The sequence below is a fragment of the Patella vulgata genome, chromosome 1, assembly GCF_932274485.2.
Source record: "Patella vulgata chromosome 1, xgPatVulg1.2, whole genome shotgun sequence".
NCBI lineage: Eukaryota > Metazoa > Mollusca > Gastropoda > Patellidae > Patella > Patella vulgata.
Genome location: NC_065879.2, coordinates 27083118 through 27106199, shown reverse-complemented (window position 1 = coordinate 27106199; position 23082 = coordinate 27083118). Strand labels below are relative to the sequence as shown.

At 33.8% G+C, this 23082-nt stretch overlaps 1 protein-coding gene across 1 annotated transcript in view; it reads left to right on the top strand.

The window, feature by feature from the left end:
• The window catches only part of LOC126816050 (peroxisomal ATPase PEX1), a 29268-nt gene extending 7234 nt beyond the window's left edge, over window positions 1-22034 (top strand). Inside the window, exons 9-20 of the mRNA XM_050542175.1 lie at window positions 399-569; window positions 803-957; window positions 1802-1979; window positions 2699-2880; window positions 3750-3884; window positions 5034-5098; window positions 5547-5606; window positions 6181-6263; window positions 7077-7180; window positions 8852-9346; window positions 15390-15568; window positions 20226-22034. Of these exons, the coding sequence (XP_050398132.1) occupies window positions 399-569; window positions 803-957; window positions 1802-1979; window positions 2699-2880; window positions 3750-3884; window positions 5034-5098; window positions 5547-5606; window positions 6181-6263; window positions 7077-7180; window positions 8852-9346; window positions 15390-15568; window positions 20226-20307 (1889 nt within the window). The 3' untranslated portion in view covers window positions 20308-22034. The remainder of the gene's footprint in view (window positions 1-398; window positions 570-802; window positions 958-1801; window positions 1980-2698; window positions 2881-3749; window positions 3885-5033; window positions 5099-5546; window positions 5607-6180; window positions 6264-7076; window positions 7181-8851; window positions 9347-15389; window positions 15569-20225) is intronic.
• Window positions 22035-23082: the final 1048 nt, after the last annotated feature.

Genomic DNA, 23082 nt, shown 5'->3' with positions numbered 1-23082 from the left:
GTGAGCATCTTGCTGCCTCACTTACCAGGAAATCCTGGATTCTATGCTGGTGTTGACTAAGAAGGGCCTCGCATGGAAAGGTGTCTAATCCTGCATAATATGATATGGAAAACTGAGTTTGCTGTCTATACCACGGTTGGGAATTGAAATACAAGTAGGCTGCAGTGATGTTGCCCTGGGAAAATTTCCCTCATAGTGTACTGCATGGCCTGTTCTTGTCTTCATTAGTCTGGGTGGTAGAGAAAAGGAAGATGTTAAACCCCATTTCATTTATTATCATATTATGTGAAATTAAGTACATTTACTGTCCCTTGAAAACGATTTCAACAAACAGAATTGGAACTTGGAGAATATCTCACATTGATTGGAATTATTCTGTCAGTTTTTATATATTATAGGTAAAAGAGTAGATAATATTCAGAAGATATTAGAGTTAATATTTGATGAAGCTGCATGGAGACAACCATCAATAATATTATTTGAAGACTTGCATATTATAGCTGGTGCTGCTACCAGTCCTGATGCTGAAATGACTGGTGAAGCTTTATATGCTGCTAGAGTGGCTGAAGGTATCACTAACACATCTTCAAAGAATTAGATATAGGTGTATTTTCAAAAAGATTAAAAAGTTATCCGTCAGTAAAAAATGAAGTTTATTTAAATAAACTTTATTTAAAGGAATATAAAGAATTAATGCAACAAATTTTATTTAAATCATAAAAAATGATTTCAAAAATTTATTTCTGAACAAGAATATTGTTTAGAACAAAAATTTATTAAAATATGTTGTTTATTATTTCAGTAATTACAAGTATTATTAAATACCAGGTTAAAAACAACATTAGAGTAGCCATTATAGCAACTAGCCTATTACAGAGCTCCTTACATCCAATGTTAGTTACTTCTAGAGGTATTCATTTTATACAGGAGGTTATTTGTATACAACCTCCTAATAAGGTAAATTACTTAAAAAGAAATGTCATGCCATATGTGTATAAACCAGTGACTATTTTCCATAGAGATTGTGTTGTGTTTTTTTACAGTGCTATTTTAATAAAGCCGCACCAATTTCAGCTTTTGTTGTTCAGTAACATCTATTAAAAAAATTTCTTCTTGTTTCTTAAAGATGCATTAGTTAAGAGTTTAATAAAGAGTTGGTCATTCTTGCTATAATAATTCAAAAATAGAATATAAAAAAAGAAAATAATGAAAAATGCATTCAAAGTACTTCATTCTCAGCCAAGTTATCATTGTTTGTAGTTTTGACAAGATGTGTGCATAGTGATGACCAGGGCACTGGTTTAATCGGGACTTAGCCTCGCTTTCCCATTTTTAAATTAAATTTTTGTTGTTGTTAGTTAGTTGTATTTTACGTCTGCTTAAATTTTTAAATGGCGAACCGTTTTAATCTAGATAAAATCTTGAGTATCTGATGCCATCAAGATTCGATTATGGTCTTGTTCTGTTAATGAATGTCTAATTAATAGTTTATATAACATTTCAGGCCTAAAGAAAGACCTGCAATAGGCAGATTTAGCTCTTCCATAGTGTATGTTTAAGGAAGTAACCAAAAAGTACTTGTTTGCTCATCTCTAAAGCTTTTGCTTCCAAGAGTTTATATTTTGAAATAAACAACTCATCATTCATGAATTCAAGTAGCTATTTATATATCAAAACCCTGAGGAACTAAACATGATATTGATATTGCTCAAGACAGAGATTAGTGGCATGCTGTCATTCTAATTTAATTTGTCTGTTTTAGCAATCAATTCTTACAATGTTGTTGATATTATCTTTACAGAAAGAAAGAAAAGAGTTATTAACCAAGATGTTTGAAAACCGAGAGAATTTATCTAAAGATAATATAAAAGAGATTGATATGGAGTATATTGTTAATAAAACAGAAGGATTTGTAGCTAGAGATTTAGAGAATGTTATAGATAGAGCAATACATGCTAAATATCTAGTTGATTGGAAAGGTATGTTCAATATAGCATCCAATATGATTGTATAGTGTTTATTTAAAGGAGCTAAATCGCTAATATTTGGGACCTAGAAATTGACACAAATGGGTTGCAATGCACATAATAAATGAAATATGAATGTATATAAACTGATTTACATTCAATCGTTTCTGTTTTTACTGTAATTTCTAATCAGTTATGTTCGGCGAAATGCGCCAAAGTCTCAATTAAATGACAATCTTTAGCGTCTGGTTATTCCAGTCTACACCGATGGTATTTATTGCGCATGCTCCCCAGATAAGAATATAGCGTCACCATATGTCTAGCTTCGTTCTTTGAGTCCCTTGTTCCAAATGGCGCTGAAACGCATAAAATGTTTTTTTTGTCTTGAATATTGGATATCAGAAGCCCATCTTTTCCCTGTAAGATCACAAGACCAATGTTGATTTGAATTGACAAATAATTTGTGTTTTCAATGTCGAAGATTTTTGATGATATTGAGTTAGAGACTTAGCTACTTTAAATTAAGTCATTTGAGAAGCAAGATGCAACACATGCGCATTACCTCACTAGCGATAAGCAGCCATTCACTATCTGTCAGCATTCTTCTCACGATTGTTAGGACTCCTTTTGTGGAGGCATATAATTCTAAAGATCACAAAATAGTTGCCTGTCCATCTTTTATAATTCTTTTTGTAAGTTAATAGTAATTATATAAGAATTGATATTTGTAGCTTGTAGTGAGGGTGAAATGAAACTATCCGATGAAGAATTTACAACGGCATTAGAAGGTTTTAAACCTGCTAGTTTTCGCAATGTATCACTCCATGTACATGAACATCGTAGCTGGAGAGATGTTGGTGGAATGCAAGAAGTTAAAGACATTCTAATAGAAACATTACAATGGCCGACAAAGGTGGGATTATTTTACTTTTTTATACGCCCACATTTTATTATCTGATTCAAAAAAACATTTGAATTTATCACCATCACACCGTGATGTTGGTTGAGTTATAATTTCGTGAAAAACGACCCAAAATTGCTGGACAAAATGGCTGCCCCTTGTACAAAAATAGTGTAAAAATATGGTATATCAAGGTTGTATTCAATTTTAAAAAACGTTTAATTCACCGTTACACATCAATGAAGGTTGAATTCAAATTTCGGGAAAATCAAAATGAAACTGCCCGACAAAATGGCCGATCTTTGCACCCAAATTGTGTAAAAATATGTAATACAAAGGTTGTGGACCCCCTAGAGATTACAATTTTTATCAAATTTTGATAAAACTTAAAATATATCTTTATATCCCAAAGATTTGCGCATTACAGACCATAACTTTCTGGATTATAGCCCCTTATTGTACGACAAATGACTGTTGTTTATAGCTTGCTTGTTCTCTATCCATCTCTTGCAAAATGTGGGTGTATCTTGCCTGGCAACCGCTGGTTTATATATCAATCACTTTCAACTTCACTTGTTCTATTTGTTTAGGCCACACATATTTGAGTTTTTGTTCTTTCGGAATGCCTATTAAAAACTTTGTCTCCTATTTCTTTGGGGAAAAAACTGATTTAAAAACAAAAATTATTTAGTGCACCAAAATTTAATTGACTTTTTGTTGATCAAGACCGAGAAGAACTAAAATCAAATTGATTTGACCTTATTTTTTTTTAAATGTATATTCTTGGGACTCTTATGTATAAGCTTGTTCTTTCTAGAATTTTGATGCAACTTTTATTTGAGGAGTTCACATAACTACAAATAAACATAATTATTTTTCAGTATCCCGCTTTGTTTGCCAATTGTCCTCTACGATTGAGATCAGGTTTATTATTATATGGAGCACCTGGTACAGGTAAAACTCTTATCGCAGGTGTTGTAGCTAAAGAATGTGGTCTTAATTTTATCAGTATCAAGGTAAATCATTATCTTTAACTCTTAGAACCCGAAATGCTTTAAAACAAACTTTGCGGCTTGTAAGTGTGTCTTCTGACACGCTTCCTTAACAATAACAAGATAGCCAATCAAAATGCTGTTTATGGTTTGCTCAGAGTCTTTTGTGACTTCCTTCCACTTGTTTACATTTCAATTTGGGCAAATTTTGCGATGAATTAAGTGTTCTGAACAACAAAATACAACGGATGCGCTAGCTCTTATCACGAGTAATAATGACTAAGATGTTGATGGGTTGAATTACGACAATGAAAGTGATTTTAAAAGTGAATGTGACCCAGATTTGTAATCAAGTTGTAAAGGATATTGATCTACATGGTCGGTGATACAAATATTGGAATAAGGCGTGGTCCTGATATTAGCAGAGTTCAAACCTGTTGGCATGATTGGCACTCCAAGGTATGTATTGGAGATGAAATTGAATAAAAGTTAAAATTCCAGGTTAAATATCCTTGTTTCATCTTTTCACATAATTATAAACACATATAATATTAAATTCACACCTAACATTTAGTTCCAATTAAAATGACATCATTGTTGTAAAATCTTGTTGTATTCTCAAGAAGGGTATGTGGCACCCAAAACATTTTCAAGGTTCAAAGGGTTAATATGTTTATTATTACCTTCAATTTGTTTGGAGTACGCTGAAAGTTCTCTGTTGCCTTTAAGAAATAAAGCCATTAAAGTTTAGCAACAAGGTGGTTGTAATCTTGGGAAAATAAAAAATATTATTACAGTATCCTTGTGATTTGGTTTTCTGTCGGTGCACCCAAACACATCCCCCCCAAAAAATAATTCCAAAATGGTATAAAAAAAACCCAAAACTTAGCAGACTTTGTATTTGTGATTGACTTATTCATAAAAAGCTTCCAGTCTCAATTTATATCTGTATAATTTTGAATATAACTTTTCTTTAGAGATTTCTATCACATTTATACATCCACATTTAATGTGGCCGTATCATGTCATCACCTGCACCTGTTTGTCCATTGCACTACACGTAGGCTACAACTAATTTTCTTTTCAGCTTTTTTCAAATTAGCAGGTATTATTTATGTGTTTATAATCGAGATTCCTATCAAAAATCAAACTTTCTGGATATAATTGTTATAGGGGCCTGAAGTATTAAGTAAATATATTGGTGCCAGTGAACAAGCTGTTAGAGATTTATTTGTCAGGTAAGTATTTATATATTTATTAAAGATATTAGATTATTATATTTTGCTTTTAATGTAGATACGTGTTTACAAGTTGATGAAAGATAATCAAGTGTCGTATATATTTATCACCAGAGTCTCACTGAAAAACGTTGTCAGCTCGTCAATATATCATGTTATTTTGTTCATCCTAGATTGGCAAGACACTCTTGACAAGAATAGGACAATTTAATCAATTTTTAAAATAAAAACTGTACGGTAACCATTTGCTGCTTTTTAATGTTAAATTCTTTGAAACACCTAATATTATAACATATAAATAGACTGACAGGTAAATTCTCCACTAAATCGAATGCCATGTTTATCAGCTAATAATATACCTTCTATTAATTTCTTTAGGTGAAATTTCATTTTTGGTATAGAGTTATATATATCTTGTATTTCATTGATACTATTTTTTTATATCTAGGGCTCAAAGTGCTAAACCTTGTATTTTATTCTTTGATGAATTTGACTCAATGGCTCCAAGGTAAATATGTCTTAAGCTTTCTTATTTCAATGCTTTGAATACATGCGACCTTATTTCTGTCTGTGATGTTGCATTCCACACATGGTTCTCTGAGTATGATCTTTACTTGCTAACATCAAGACATAGGATGTCCAGACAACTGTTGGTACCACAAGGTAGTGCCAACTATATATATCAATAGTCGGTTCTCATCCAGACATCGTATGTCTTGGTCCCAGAAACCAAAGGCACTAAAATTTCTGAACTTGACAGTCAAAGATATAAATATGACCACTTTAACAGTATAATTCATTTGGTGAAAAAATAACCCAAACTACGGTACTAACTTGTATTTTTATATCTAGCTACTTCTCACAAAAGAAGAGAACTAGGTCATTTCGGGACTAACCTGGTTCGATTTTATTTCAATAATTTGCTTGCATGTAGGGTTCTTTAGCAGTGGGAGGAAACGGTAGGACCCAGAGAAAACAAACGAAGTTGGATAGGCTACCATACTCCTTATCACGTACAAGCAGGGAATCAAAACCGTGCCACTTGACTTAACTGAAGATTTTAATATGTATTTTATTTATAGGAGGGGTCATGATAACACAGGGGTTACAGATCGTGTTGTTAATCAGTTATTAACACAGTTAGATGGTGTAGAAGGTTTAGATGGTAACTATTTATATAATTGAATTTCTGCCAATTTTTACCTGAATTTAAATACTTATCTTTGTTTATTCCTTGACATTAATTATCTCAAACTTATTCAAAATCTTTTTCAATAAATGTAAGCTTATTCTTGGTTAAGTTGAATACCGAGGAGTCACTTGTCTGAAAATCTGACTCTGAATTATAGTATAATTCTTGAATTATAGTATAATTCTTGAATTATAGTATAATTCTTGAATTATAGTATAATTCTTGAATTATAGTATAATTCTTATAGAATATTGAATTATAGAATAATTCTTGAATTATAGAATAATTCTTGAATTATAGAATAATTCTTGAATTAAAGAATAATTCTTGAATTATAGAATAATTCTTGAATTATAGAATAATTCCTGAATTATAGAATAATTCCTGAATTATAGAATAATTCCTGAATTATAGAATAATTCTTGAATTATAGAATAATTCTTGAATTATAGAATAATTCTTGAATACAATAAACCTCGCATAAGTCGGATTCGTATAAGTCAGATCTTCGCTCAACTCGGATAAAATCGTTTGGACCCTTTGATCCTGCACGTTTTTCTTATTAAATTTCTGCGCTTAAGTCAGATTTCCTAAGTCGGATTTTCACACAACTCGGATCAAAATGTTCGGTCCATGCTTTTAAAAAATACGTTCCCTCACATAACTCGGATCAAAATGTTCGGTCCATTTGATCGGATCAGCAGCATGTTCACAACATGCTGTTAGAAAATACGTTGAATTATAGAATAATCCCGGCCTATAAGGTTTTTGTCACTTTGTTTACAGGTGTGTATGTATTAGCTGCTACCAGTAGACCAGATTTAATAGATGGTGCTTTATTACGACCTGGTAGAATAGATAAATGTCTACATTGTGGTTTACCCACAAAGGTCAGTCATAAACAATCTTACAGAGGCTGCATGTCAGAATAGAAATTAAATGAAACAGGGTTTAATGTCCTACTGTTCTGCTCTGACTGGGCTAATGAAGACAGTCAGAATAGAAGTCAAAGATCAAACTCAATCACTAGTGCAATCTTTTGAGTTCTTGGATTAGGGCACATTTTATTTATTTCTACGAAAACATTTATTGACCAACTGGTGTGTTTTCCTACTAAATGGAAGATTTGCAGACTCTAATTCAAATAGCATTGCTATTTTAAAGTGCAATGCACCAGAAAGCCAATTTAAATTTCCAATTTTTATACGCCCACATTTTCATGTAAACGTATTATGCTGACACCCACGTCCGTCCGTCCACAATTTGTTTGTGGACACTCTACAGGTCACAATTTTTATCCAATATTGACGAAACTTGAAATGATTATAGGTCTATCTCCTGATATATTGGCATGTATCGGACCATAACTTCATGGATTATGGCCCCTGTTTCTACGAAAAATCACGTTTTTAGCTAGTGGTTCCTAAAGGTCACAAAATCGTGTTTTTTGCTTTTGGGCCCTCTATAGATCACACTTTTTATCTGATTTGAAAATCCGTTTGACTATATCACTGTTACACCCTAATGATGGTTGAGTATGAATTTCGTGAAAATCGGACCAAAACTGCCGGACAAAATGGCTGTCCCTTGTACGCAAATTGTGTAAATATGGTATATCAAGGTTGTGGACCCTTAGAGGCCACAATTTTGATCCAATTTTGATGAAACTTTAAATTTTTGTTTATATCACAAACATCTTCGTTCCTTTCGATAATCGTGCATATTCGAACATAACTTCCTGCTAGAAGAAGTCACAATTTGTATTCAATTTTAAAAAAATGTTTATATATATATCACCGTTGAGTTCGAAGTTTGTAAAAATCTGACCCAAACTGCCAGACAAAATGGACGCTCCTTGTACGCAAATAGTGTAAAAGTGTGTAATACCAAGGTTTTGGACACTCTAAAAGTCGCAATTTTTAGGCTATCTAATGTTGATGAAACTTGAAATGTATAATTATAATCCAAATATGTTGGCTCTTTTCCATATTTGCGCATATCAGACCGTAACTTCCTGGATTGTGGCCCCTGATTGCAGGAAAAATCACGTCTTTAGCTTGTGGACACTCTAGAAGTCACAATTTTTATCCAATTTTGATGAAACTTCAAATATGTCTTTATATCCCAAATATCTTCTTCCCCCTTGATATTCGCACATTTCCGAACATAAGTTCCTGGATTATGGCCCCTGATTGTACGAAAAATAGCTTTTTTTTTTTAGCTTGTTCTCTATCCAGCTCTTGCAAAATGTAATTTGTATGATTTTAAAATTTAAAAAAAGCCTAGACCAGGTACCATCTTGATCTTGATGTTCATGGAAAGAAATGAGTTACAAAATTTATGATTGATTGACTTAAAGAATTTTTCGACCAAAATGCTTTTTGGTTTAGACTACTTTTTTTTTTATGTGTACCTAGTACTTCGAAAATCTGTATTTGCCTTTTAGTCTGGAATATTGTGCCTTTAGCATTTTTTACAAGTTTAGAAGAGCTTTTGAGAAATGTTAATGGGTGTTACTTGTACATTTACATATGAATTAATTTGTATTAGTAAATTTTTAGGAAGAAAGAATAGAGATATTGGAAGCCTTGACAGATAAAATGTGTTTAAATCAAGACGTTGATTTCGACATCATCGCCGAAAAATGTGAACATTTTACTGGTGCTGATCTGAAAGCTGTCTTGTATAATGCTCAGTTAGAGGCCATTCATGCGTCCACAGGTTTTGCTCTGCAAGACTCTTTTAATGACCGAGTTAAGAAGAAAGATAAACATTCAAAGAATGTATTTATGACAGATGAAATGAAGTCTGCTATTAAAGAAGGCAGATATGAAATACAGTCAGTTGAGAAAAGTGTAATGAGAAGAACTACTTCACAAGTGGAAGATATATCATCCAATAGACAGCCAGAGCGACCTATCAGTTTCCATGGTGACGAGGCTATACAGTTAGTGTGTACTCTATCTGACAAGAATCGGTTGGTAACAATGATACCACGATTAGATGAGGGACCAAAAGAATTATCTGGTGAAGAGGAGGAACATATTTTAAATCTGGTAGGTGAAACAATGCAAAATAGTATTTGGCAATACTGGAAATTTTGAATATCGTGAACAAATAGATCATGATTTTTCGCTAACAATATCTAACATATTAATGGGCACAGAACCCCTTATTTGGTGATACTCATAAGCCAATGCCACGATGGCAATATTTGTGCAAAAACAATCATTCGACTGTAAGTATCAAGGAAAAAGTAGCATTTCTTTCATCAGCTTGGTTTAACTAGTTTACAATAAATGATGTGTCTGCTAATAATCATCCAATAAATGTTATTATTGATCAAATTTGATTGTTCACCAAATGTAATGCATCAACCATTTTCTACAAAAATATTAGAAGGATTATAGAAAACAGAATGCAAACCTTTTAGGTGTCAGGTTCCAAGAGAACTATGATCTGATGAGAGTTTCAAAAGCAAACATGCAGATTCACAAAGCTCTTCTCAGATTACTGCAATACAAGCAAATAGTTTATCAAAAATTCAAGAAATAAAATGAAGGGCTGTGTTGCCTGGAGCTTTAAATGACATTATTGGTGTCAGTCAAGGAATTATTAGTGAGCAGAAACTTCAGTCAGTTATACAGAAGGATGACTCGTGTTTTCCTTTTGCGTTCATCACTTCCGTTTCTTGAAATCTTCATAACGCATCTATTTTAGCAATGATCTCTGTGTTAAAATTATATTTGGAATGTGTTGAGCCAGTTCTATCCCATATGTGATAATGACTGACACCAATATTGGCCTTTAATTTGTCGTAGGAGACATGTTTCAATTGGGCTTGCGGTGTTATTAAAAGGAGTTACTTCCCTTTAATTAGATATTCAAGCCAGATCTTTTATTTTTAGTATCCACACAAGAATAAATATGCTTGTATATATACAGTTAAATATCTTTATAGTTAACTTTTTGCAGGAAGGTTTTGCAGTTTTTTCAAAACTAATGTTCAATAAATGTTGAGGGAAAATATTTTTTGTTGCCCAAGCCGTCCATTGTCCATAATTGCAAGATTTAGCCAAATTTTGAATGGAATTGTATCCAAAATATATTATTACCACATTTTCAGCACTAGGAGCAAGTTGATCAACCCTATTATAACAAGTGATTTTGTTCAACACGAGCAGGTCCGAACTCTTGCAGGATCAGAAAAATTTTCTTTTAGAGGAATAACTTTCAGATTTCTTTTAAAATACTATTTCCTGTAATTTATTAATTTTTCCTGTTATATTTCGGCTTATTTATATAGACTGATATTCCAACACTGCAAATTAAATGTTTCATACACTAAACAGCAGTTAGAATAGTAATTATTTCTTTGTATTATTATTTTACCAAATTTTATAAATCTTTTGGTAATGGTCTAATATTAAAGCAAAAGCATATTTTTAAATTCACAAGGATTGTTCATCGAGGAACAAGGATAGATTTTATTAAAATTATTGGGATTATCTATCTTCTTACATGAAAGTCCTTGATGCACTTTTGGGCAAAATCTGGGATTTTTCTATGTAAGAACCCTATAAGGAAAGTTTGAAGCAAATTGTTGTGGGTGATATCAGATGTGGTTGATGGCTGATCTTGACACTCTTACTTTTTACAGCAGTGTTTATCCTGATAAATCTATGATAAACCAATCCAAGACTTTTGACACATCTGGAAGAACCTTATTGAAATTAATTATTTAGTTTACTTCTGGTTAACATTATAATTATCTTTAGATCTTTAAACACACATTATGCAAGAGCTAAATCTGTCTATTGCAGGTCTTTCTTTAGGTCTGAAATGTTATCTAAATTATTAATTAGACATTAATTAACCTATCCAGACCATAATCAACGCTCGATGGCATCGCTATCCTGCGATCTTTAGTGGATTATGAGCCGATTTACTGCATAACTTTCCTTCACGATTTAATGATTAAATGGATAATCGAGACTATGCTGTTTATCGTACTGACTTTAGTAATGATAATCTAGGATAGGCGGAAATTTCAATCGCTTAATTCTGGGTTCATAGTGGATCAATTTGAATGAAATTTTCAGCAAATTCCCTTTACATTATCCAGTTTTTAACTATTATAGTGAGAACTGCCAACTCGTTATCTAATCTCCCATAATGTATCTTTAATTTAGAAGCACATAAATGTGATGAAGGACAGAGTTCTTGTTAGGTTTTGGTTATGTATGTGCTTGCCCATTATCAGAATTTAGATGCTTGAATTAATTCCCTGTTTTCATTTGACTTTTAAGCTATAAGACTGAATATTTAATAACATTTTGGTTGAATTCTTGCTTTAGAATTCTTGCTGTGTGGCATATATGCACATGTGTCAAGCCCCTGTTTATACAGATCTAATGATGTCAATCCAATGAAATTGTTTATTGAAATAACAGAAATTAAATCCATAATATACATTATTTTAATGAAATGGGAAAGTTTATTGAAATGGTATTTTATTACTGGTAATACAATTTAAGAATAGAATCCTTTTTTTGTCGTCTGTCTTCCAAGTTTCTTCGTGTATTGTGGGCTAAAAAGTCAAAAGGGAAAAAAATATTAATATGATATAGAGTGTGGTTAATCAGTGAGACTGAAAGCCTTTTATGCTATCTCTTCTTTCACCACCATATTGGGTTCTGTTTAATCTTTTTATCTGTGGCTATTGAAGGCAGTGATGACATTCCATGGCTTCTTCGCTACTTTAATTCTCTACGTATTGATCCTGATTATGTCCATTGTTGCTATTTGTAAGACTTCTCCGTTCTAATTCTATCCTTTCCTTTTTATCTTTTCATCATCTAGAACCCTCATTTCATTAAATATCGCCTTCCATCCCAGTAGCACCAACCTCACGCCTGCCCTCGTCTAACAGAAATCATGACCTTAAACGGGATGACACTATGGTGATATTCATAGGATATTGATAATATCAGCTAACTCTTAATAACAGCCCATTGATTAGGGGAATTGAAGATTTTAGCATTGTGCCCACTTCTTTAGAATTTGTTAAGCACTATCTGACGTAGACATCGCGTAATTATAGCCCCATAAAGCTAATACTTTTATACAAGAATAAAATAATCCACTCCTTATCTCACCCGGAATTCATTTCTACCTCTTCACGTTGGAGAGTTCCTGTTATCTTGTCTTCAATAATGCAACCCCTTTATTAAATCTGTCCATATGTCTGTTATTCTCTGCGGAACTAGTCTATTCATTGCAGATTATTTCTGTTGCTAAGTACTCTTCTTATTATAAAGTAATACCGTTGAATCCTTTTTCTAATAAATCGTACCCCAAGGCAGGACTCTTTAGATGCTTTTCCCAATTGGATAAGAGATGCTTTCAGTGTTATAAGAAGAGGAAAACAAGTTAAGGAGGTTTTCCAATGTGAAATATTTCCCGCTAAACACCTGGTTTCGTAAATCGTTCTTCATGGATTCCGTCACTTATATCATTAAGACATCAGTTTTTATTGATAGAGGAATAATTCCAATTTACCCGTATTAAAAGAAGTTTAATTGCCCTAATTCTGGACAAGATCTAGGAAGAGGTTTGCCGATAAAATAAATTACAAAGTGAATGGGATATCTGGAGTATTTATTGATAGCAGGTTTTGCCTCAAGGATTTCTCCTAATAAAGCTCTTAAAACGGTTTATAGTGTCTTTTTCTCCCCTAAAATGGATTTTAGTTCTGGCATTGAATTTTTTAATGTAACCCATTTTCTGTCACAAACACTCCTTTTTTATGGTAAAATTCTTTTTAGAAATTCAATCTTTAAATGCTTCCATAGGCTTCCAGCTATTTGCTTCCTTAGAGTTGGAAGAAAAGTTATGGCTATATGATGCCTGTGCAGTTAAAGAGAGTCTTGGGTCTATGATTTTGTTGATATCGAGTGAGTAAGCCAATGCAAATGAAAAGCTAACAACAAAGTGGCACAAAGTCAATCAGACTTTAAAACGTTTTACATATCTGTGTATTATATGCTCATACTATTTGGTTCTCGTTTACAAATGTTTCTAAATGTATTTAGTGTCAATTCATATGTGGTTACAATCCTGAATCTGATCCAAAACAAACAAACAAAAAAACGTCAGTACTATTTCAAAATCAGAGAGGCACTTTAATCAAATCACTCTAGAAAACGACTTACTAAATGGATCAAAGCAATTTTTTGTGAACAGTATGTTGACACATTAGTGATTAATTCATCACAATTCCAAGACATTACGAGAAGGTTTAGAGTCTGTACATAGTCTTTATATCAGTATCTGGTGTGTCCACAGCGCAGGGTCTGTACATGGAGTGGACCAGACGATTGATGAACGCCACTGGAACCTGGAACCACACTCTCAGAAAATCATGGCGCAATCCATCGGCTCTATTTGGTCTCGGTACGACGTTATTAAGTCTCCTCGAATTTCATCCCAAAGATGTTCAATCGGGTTTAAGTCCGGACTAAGGGCTGGCCAGTGCATAACGTTGACACCGTTCTGCCGTAGAAAGTCTCGAGTAACTCGGGTGGTGTGGGCTGGAAAACGTTTCGATGACGTGCGAAATGTGGTATGCCGTAGGGTCTGAGAGCTTGATCCATGTAGCGCACTGCTGTGATGCCGCCTCCTCTCCCTAGACCAAGATTTTGGAACACCACAGGACCCACTCTCTGGTTCAGGCCGATTCAACCCCAAACCATTATGCTTGGACCTCCCCATGAGTCTCGTGCCATGACACATTGGTCAGAATAACCCTGGCCACGTCGACGCCAAATTCTGGTCCTGCCATCTGCAGTTGATACGCAATATCGACTCTCATCTGTGAATAGAACAGTTCTCCATTGCCTGTGTCGCCAGTTCTGGTGTTGTTAGGCAAACTGTAGATGTTCAGGTCGATGGTGAGGTCTACGGCAATGGATGTTCTCTCTGGTGTATCGGTACTGATGGGTCTTCCGCGTGTTCCGGCTGTCTGACGTGCTGTCTCAGATGCCCGTGTGAAGAGATTCTGCTCGTGCTGTCGCACAACATGGTGGTCTTGTCGCCTTGTGATAACCCTTGGTCTACGAGTTCTGGGGCATATTATCCGTGGTGTTGGTGGCCCGAAAGCATTGCTGAAACCTGTACATGTAGATGGTCTAAACATTGACCTGGAAGTGATTGGCAACGGCTTGGGCAATGTGGCCAGTCTTCCTAGCGCCTTTTTTCTCCGAGCTGTCGTGAGTCTTGGCATGCTGCTGGCGTTGTAGTGTGAATGATTTAACCAGGTATGTGGGTGCATTTTAGTTACATGAAAATTATGGAGAACACATTACCATCTCAGAAGTCCGGTTGTGTTTTTGAGAACATTTCCTAAAATTTAACTAAGATAAAAATCCAAATTTTAGTAATTTGATTGGATAATATTAGATTGATTTTAGTGCTTAGCCAATCAAAATTGAAGTATCTACTAAAATTTGGATTTTATCTTTAGTTAAAGGCTCAATACCACTCTTGTTGTAACTGAATAATATGTCCCAATCTTTATTCTGGTCAACAAATTGTATTATTTTACAATATTCCAATTAATTGATGATACAAATTTCACCTTAACACACCTAATTTAAAAAATTGGAAAAATTCAACTAAATGATTTGAAAAGCCTGACGTAAAGCTATTCAAATGTGACTTGGATTTAAAAAATATTTTTGAACCCTCTGGACAAGTAAAATAGGATTTAATGGATAATTTACACAACATGTAGGACACTAACACATCTAGTACTTAGAATAAGGCCATTTTTTATTTTCTGGAGCTGTCAAGCCAGCAAGAGTGTTATTGTCCCTTTAAGATTTCGAGAAACAGGTCTCAGGGTTCAATTCTGTGTTTGGGAAAGAGCCCTATTGTTCAGGTAAAATTGGAGATGTGATCACAAATATACAATAAAAACATTTGGCAAGTTTTATGCAATGCGTCTATTCAGAGTAACATACCAACCCGACGTTTCTTTTGCTGCTTAGTATATGCCATTTCCAAAGTAACTTGTAACGGTTTTATTTCCTTTTTAAGGTCTTTGAAATAAAACGTAGAAATGATTTCCAGAAACAAACTAAAACAGACCGTAGGGGATCATTACACGCTGGGAGAAATTATCCCATGATACAAGTTAATCAACAACAGCTACTTAAAGCTGTCAATGGAATGAGACCATCGGTGTCTGAAGAAGAACGGAGAAGGTATCAATATATGTAAGTTAATTATAGGTACTTTATTTACTGTTATACACATTGTACTTTCTATCTTTTTTTAAAACACAATACTTTCTGTCCTTTATTTAAACAGTCTATTTTCTGTCCTTTAAGCGGTGGACACAATAGCCGAATCAATCGGCACTGAAATTCGCCTAGTGTATCTACTGTCATTGGGCCGAATGAAGCGCCCTAATCAAATATGATTGATATATTTGCCTAGAGTGTTCGCTTCGCCAAAGCATTCGCCCGATTGTAAAATTCATTAGCCAATCACCACTCATATCGAGAAGTCACAGGATTGTTTGAATATTAGGGCCCTTATTCATGAAAACTTAAACTAAGATAAAATCGAAATTTTAAGAAATACTGCAACTTCATTGGATATATGCAAATTGATTTTACTTGTCAGCCAATCGAATTGCAGTATTTCTTAAAATTTCGATTTTATCTTAGTTTAAGTTTTCGTGAATAAGGGCCATGGTCATGTAACGTTAAAGGTGATGCAATCGACTGGTGAATTGGACGAAGGATTCGCCTAGTGTGTCCACGCAATTCGATGCCGATTGATTTGGCTGAACCATTCGACTAGTGTGTCCACAGCTTTATTTACACACTACTTTCTGTCCTTTATTTACACATGTTATACTTTTTAAGCTAAAGTTAATATCCAACTGACTATAAATTTATACACAGTGTTCAATGGTATGAGACAAAGATGTCTGATGATTTCTGGCGGGTTGGGTTGTCGAATGGTTAATGCGCGTGTGTTGAATCAGAAGGTCTGTCATTGGGTCAAGTGGCGTGGTTTCGAGTACCCGCTTGTACGTTACAAGGAGTAGGGTCGTCTGTCCAACCTAGGGGTTTTCTCCGGGTGCTCCGGTTTCCCCCCACTGTTAAAGACCCCCAACGCGAGCGAATAATTGAAATAAAATTGAACCATATGTTAGTCCCGAAATGACCTAGTTTGTGTCGAGTGGATGTTAAAACCCATTTCTCTCGCTCTTTCAATGATTTCCGATGATTACTGCCAGAGTTATGTCCCTTGATCACTTGAGAAATCATGTGGACGCGCTAGATGCTAAAGTGTTTAAGGTCATGAGACAAAGAATCAAAACAAATTCTAATGACTTCTGATAATTACTTAATGGGTTGTTACTCATAATCAGATTTTAATGTGTTGTAAATGTTTTAAATACTGACAAAAGTAAAAATATATAACAACCCTTGTTAACTGCTCGGACGACTTATCTGCTTTAATATCTAGCACTGCATACTCTTTTCCATCCCTTAGATATGAACCTTGCATCTCAAATACATTTCACCTCTCGATCTTATGATTATTGGAGTATCAATTCTATTTTAAGCTTGAGATTACTCTTTACAAGTTGTCATTCAAATTCATTTTGTACTTCTTTTTGGTGTTTATTGGTGTAATCCTATTTATACAGTTTATACCTTTAATCTTTTTAACAAATGCTTAACAAGCATTTTTTTGCACTGAATACCAATGTAATAGAGAATTGAAATATCTGTATTTAAATGAATTAGAGATAAAGGTAGAAGAAGAGGTGAAAGGTAGTGGTTGCTCAACATTTACGTGAAAGTAGTTATATTTTGTTTTCATTAGTGTCAGTACATGCTGAATTAACAAAGTGACAATCTGTTAGTTTACACAGATTAAGGTCTATTCACAGCGTATTACCGTTAGTAAACACAAAGGTGTAGGCTGTTTAAAGGGACATTTGATTGAAGAAATTATTGAATTAATATCTGCTTGAATATGTATGAAGTAACCACGCTCATGGGTAATCATAGAATCTATTTAATGTGAAAAAAAATATATAGAGAGATTGAACGGATAAACAAGAAGAAAAAAATCGAAGAGTGCTACACAATATCATTAATAATAACATACTATTTCTACCCGACATGTCCCATTAACCAAATTTTCAGAGCTACAATTACATGTTTTAAAACCAGATTTCTTTAATAGCAGATAATCTGTAGTCAATTACATGTATAGTTATTGTTCAATAACCACAACATATTTTTTTCTTGTGTATTCATTTTTTTTGTTTCGTTTGAATGATGAAAATAAAATCAAAGCTCTTTAATATTCATTCAATTTTTGGAGGATTAAATAAATAGTTAATTTTCCGTATTGTATTGTGAATTAGAATGTTTATTAATGCGTTCATTTGTAATTGTTTGTTTGTCAATATTTATTGTCCCCCGCCTTTCGAAGAAAGCAGGGGACTATTAAAATGGGTTCGTCCGTCTGTCTGTCTGTCCGTCTGTCTGTCCGTCACACTTTTTGGGACACAATAACTCTCTTCCTAATTGAGCTAGAATGTTCAAACTTGGTGTATGTGTTTATTAGGTCAATGCCTTGATGGAGTTCGAAGATGAGCATTTTCCGCTTAGGGTAAGCAGAGATAAGCAATTTGATTGGTTGATGCTTTGGGACACGATAACTCTCTTCCTAATTGGGCTAGAATGTTCAAACTTGGTGTATGTGTTGATTAGGTCAATGCCTTGATGGAGTTCGAAGATGAGCATTTTCCGCTTAGGGTAAGCAGAGATAAGCAATTTGATTGGTTGATGCTTTGGGACACGATAACTTTTAATTGAGCTAGAATGTTCAAACTTGGTGTATGTGTTTATTAGGTCAATGCCTTGATGGAGTTCGAAGATGAGCATTTTCCGCTTAGGGTAAGCAGAGATAAGCAATTTGATTGGTTGATACTTTGGGGCACGATAACTCTCTTCCTAATTGAGCTAGAATGTTCAAACTTGGTGTATGTGTTGATTAGGTCAATGCCTTGATGGAGTTCGAAGATGAGCATTTTCCGCTTAGGGTAAGCAGAGATAAGCAATTTGATTGGTTGATGCTTTGGGACACGATAACTTTAGTTCTAATTAAGTGAGATTGATGAAACTTGGTGTATAGTTTCATTACAGTAATACCTTGACTAAGTTTGATAATGAGCATTTTCTGCTCAGGGTAAGCAGAGCGATACGCAATTTGATTGGTCGAGACTTTGGAAAACAATAACTCTCCTACTTTGATTGTCCCCCGCCTTTCGAAGAAAGCAGGGAACTATTAAAATGGGTTCGTCCGTCTGTCTGTTTGTCTGTCTGTCCGTTCCGCTTTATGGTAAATAAACAAATAAATGGAAAAAACAAATTGAAAAAGAAACTATTATAAATTAATTAAATATGTAGTATGCAATAATGAATTGACATTTAATGACAGAAAGAAAACAGTGAACTTTGCACAACTTGCAGCAAGATGGAAAATAGACCCGTTGATACAACCAAACTCTAGATCTGTAGGCATAGAGCATGTTTTCCCCTTAATATGCTATAATTATTCCATCAAAAACATTGTATGCTTAGACTATAAGTAAAGATATACTGTTTGATTGTTCAATACTTTGTAAAAGATAATTTGTGATAAATTTATATGTGTCCTCTAATTATTTTCCTATTTCGGCGGGGGACATCAGCCTCACTGTTGGCTTGTGTTTGTTTACTGTTTGACGTTTGATGTTGTTTGAATAATAGAGAAATTAGATGGCGACGTTTTCGTAGTAGTTATGTAAAGACACTTTCGAATATGGTAATGTAAAGGTTATTGTCATTTTGTGTGGTTGATCATGGGAATGGAGAAATTCAATTAATGATGGTTTTGATGTAAAGTTAAAGGATTTGATATTCATTGATTAAGATTTTTTTGTAAAAAATAACCATTTTCCCAGGTGGATGCAATCGTTGTTATGTTGTCAGATTTAAGTCAATGTGTACTCTCTTCATTGTACATTCAGTCCACATCGTAACACCTGGCTGTTTTACCTATATTGTCAAAATCAAACATGTACGCTCATCACCCCAGGCCTTGCCACGACCCCCTCCCTTATTCCTGGCATTTAGCAACCAACTGTTAAACCTCACGGCTTATTTAGAGGGGATTCTCGGATTATACCATGTTTGGTTGGCGCATACACCAAAGTTGTGACCCTATTATTATCATGACCCCGTGATGAATGAGTGAATAGGTTTAAACTAAACAACTTCTTGTGTTGAATACACTGGTTATATTGATACACCATGCGGACACCTTGTCAAGTGTAGAGTACCGATTGACTATTAATTATTCTGAAATAGACTTTATAGAAACATTTTTTGACTTTTGTGGACAGGAAAAGAGAAGAAGGAGGTGGAATATATTTATATATTTTTATTTCATAATGTGGCATGCACACAAGTCAGGTGTCTTTAACTGTGTGGGCACCTGGTAGAACCCAGAAAATATCCAATAGGTTAGGCAGTCAACCATACACCTTGTCGTACTTGACTGTCAAGTCTTGACATACCTTATTATCTGCAGTGTATGCATTATGCCCCTTCTCAGATTCCATTATTTAAACAGCTTTTTGATGATTAAATCAGACTTTGCGATTTATGAATGTACGATGACGATGTGTCGACCACAGAGGTTGTTAACCCCACCCCTAACTATCACCTCTGTGGCTTTAACCTTAATCATCAAAATGTTGATTTTATACTGGGAATTCTAGAAATTTATAAATTAAATTATATTGTTATCTTCCTGTGGACCACAAGGTAATATGTAATTTTATTTTATTTTCAGCTATGATACCTTTACATCATCAAGAAGTGGTAACTTTAGTCCAGGTATTAATACGGCTGGTAAAAAAGCAACATTAGCTTGATATGAGTTTGGGATTTTTTAGCTTTTGAATTTAAGAAGAAAAATTCTTTGAATATTAATAAAATATACTGACTATCTTTAAATCCTGTCTTTTTATGCATGGAGTTGAAATAAGTATGTTTGGTGCTAGAAGCTGGAACCACACACAAAATTGACACCCTGTAATGTATCATCGTAATTATACCTGGAAGGTCTTGCTTATTGGGAATAAAATGAAACCTATTTTTCTGCACTAACTGAGTTATTGAAGATAGACTCTGCTTATTATGGATGTTACATATTGTACAATACACACAATATAATGAAGTACACTTTGTCTTAAATATTAATAAGAAATAACATCATTTGGTTGAATAAAACAAACTAAGCAAACTACAGAACTATAGGCAAAGTTAACATTCAATTTTCTATGATTAAATTTGGAATTAAAGTCGACTAGAGTGTTTTTTTGTTTCTAGGAACCTGCAGTAGTGATTGTTGTGTATATTATAAGTATTGTTGTATATATAATGTTTTACTTGTGTGCTGTGTTTTGCTAAAGTGTGCCTTAAATAAGCCCCAACTGGCTCATCTATATTTGTATTTTGTTAAACATACCTATAATATGGGCTTGTGAGATACTCGTGCCTGGGGATCCAGAGGGGTCCTGGGAATTTAGGGTTTGAAGACAAGACTTCTTAAATTAGTTGGCAACCAAAATAAGGTTTGTCCACATTTAATGTTGATTTTATTGAGAAATAAGCAAGGGAAGTTATTTAAGAATGTTTAATGTAGCCAAGCTTAAAGTGCTGAAATTTCTAAATTAATATATAGACATATTTAGCAATTAATATGATTAAAGGCAGATTAATATCAGCAATGTATTCCAATTGGCATAAGCTTATGGTCACTTTAATCAAAAGTATTCATTCAAAAACAGGTATATATACCTAAATATCCCTATTTCAATTCACACAATGGACATACTTATGAATAATTTTGAATATGTTTTTAATTGATTCAGCTAGAAATATTAGAATTAGGTATTTGTTTTGTTATGATTAATATAAAAGTGTAGATTTAGTTGTAGAATTATGTTAATACAAGGATTGTAAAATTATGTTGTAGATCTTTTGCTTTATGTAAAATTATGTTGTAGATCTTTTGCTTTATGTAAAATTATGTTTGTATATATTAGTAAATTAACTTAATTTTATATGTATAATTTTTGTTGATGAAAGTTGAATAAATATTTTTTTTTTTATATAAAATATTGCCATATTGCAGACAAGTTTTTATTGTGATATCTATTTCTAAGATATGATGAAGTAAAGTAGTAATTAAAGTAGAAATATTGAAGTTACACTGAAGACTACCGGTTAAGAAATGGTACTCTGTCACAAAATCCCTTCAGAATAGGCTTTTATCAGTCGAGAAATGGAAAATTCCACTTCACTAGTTTCGTTCATTTGTGTCAATATGATGTTATCGCTGTGTAAAAGTTGATTATTAAATCTAGTGATATAATTCTTTCCGTGTACTGATTTATATTCGTTTAAATTAAGTCCCATAATCAAAGATATATCTATATAATCCACATAGATCCCGGTATTACCAGTATTTTGCCATTTATACCTTGTTACACTGTGACTATTGGTATGTGTCCAGTGCAAGCAAGAAAGAAGTTTTGAATATTATCTCGTACATGCTATGTATATTATTTTGCTATGATTAAATGAAATAAGACTATCTAGTTTTGTGTTTCACATTTTTTAATTAATGATTGTCATTTGTTGCTAAATTTTGCAATCCCGAATGTAATTGCGATGGTAAAAGATAGGAGTACATTCACGAAAACCAATATGAGATATGTAATGTGAGCGACACCAAGCAAACGTGAATTGATTAACTCTCACAGTGATACGAAAGCGCCGAAAAAAACAATTTTCGTACGAAAAAATGGTCATACAGTTTCATTACATAAAACTTCAGTGGGATTTAGCTTTTGGAAACATAACAAAACTAATATAGTTTTATGAAACTGTGTTAGTTTAGTTTCATTACAAGCGTGTATTTTTCTTGAAAAATTGGTTTTGATTTCAGAGGCACGAAAAAGAGTGGTTGGGATATTGATCGTTTGTTTTTTAAAAACCTTTTTGGTCATTTGACAAACTTTCAATATATCATCCTGGTAATTTCGTGAATTGTTAAAAAGTTTCCAGATTGTGAAATATCCAATGGAATGGTGACTAGTTTGACTGGTTAACATTGGTTGCGGGACTATTCAATCAGAAATAGAAAAACAATCTGATCATCAACCACATGAGTTTACAGACAAATCGACGTCTTCCCAAAAGCTGCCAGTGGCTACGATTTTTCCATTGATGATCAGTGATCAAACGGATGAAAACCAATATTAATGCTGAAAATCAGGAGGTTCGATCCCTATGTTGGCCGAGAAAGTTCCTCGGGGTTGTACAGCGTCGTCTCCCTGTGTCAGTTATACAGAACGCAGGATCTGGAAAGGAACAGTGTCTAGTTTTTCGGATGGGTGAAAAGCAGAGGTCCCGTGTACACGCTGGCTTGCACGTAAAAGACCCCTCTACATTTGGAATTTAGTTGCCACAAAATTTCTCTCATTGCACACTATAATTTGGCGTTTACCGTATTCATTATCCCGGTTGGTGCAGAAAAGTGCCGTTGGACGTTATACCCTATTTCATTCAATCATTATAAGTAAGTGCTCAACTTATGGGCAGATTGTTAGGCATGTGATATTAATGAACAGTGTACACGA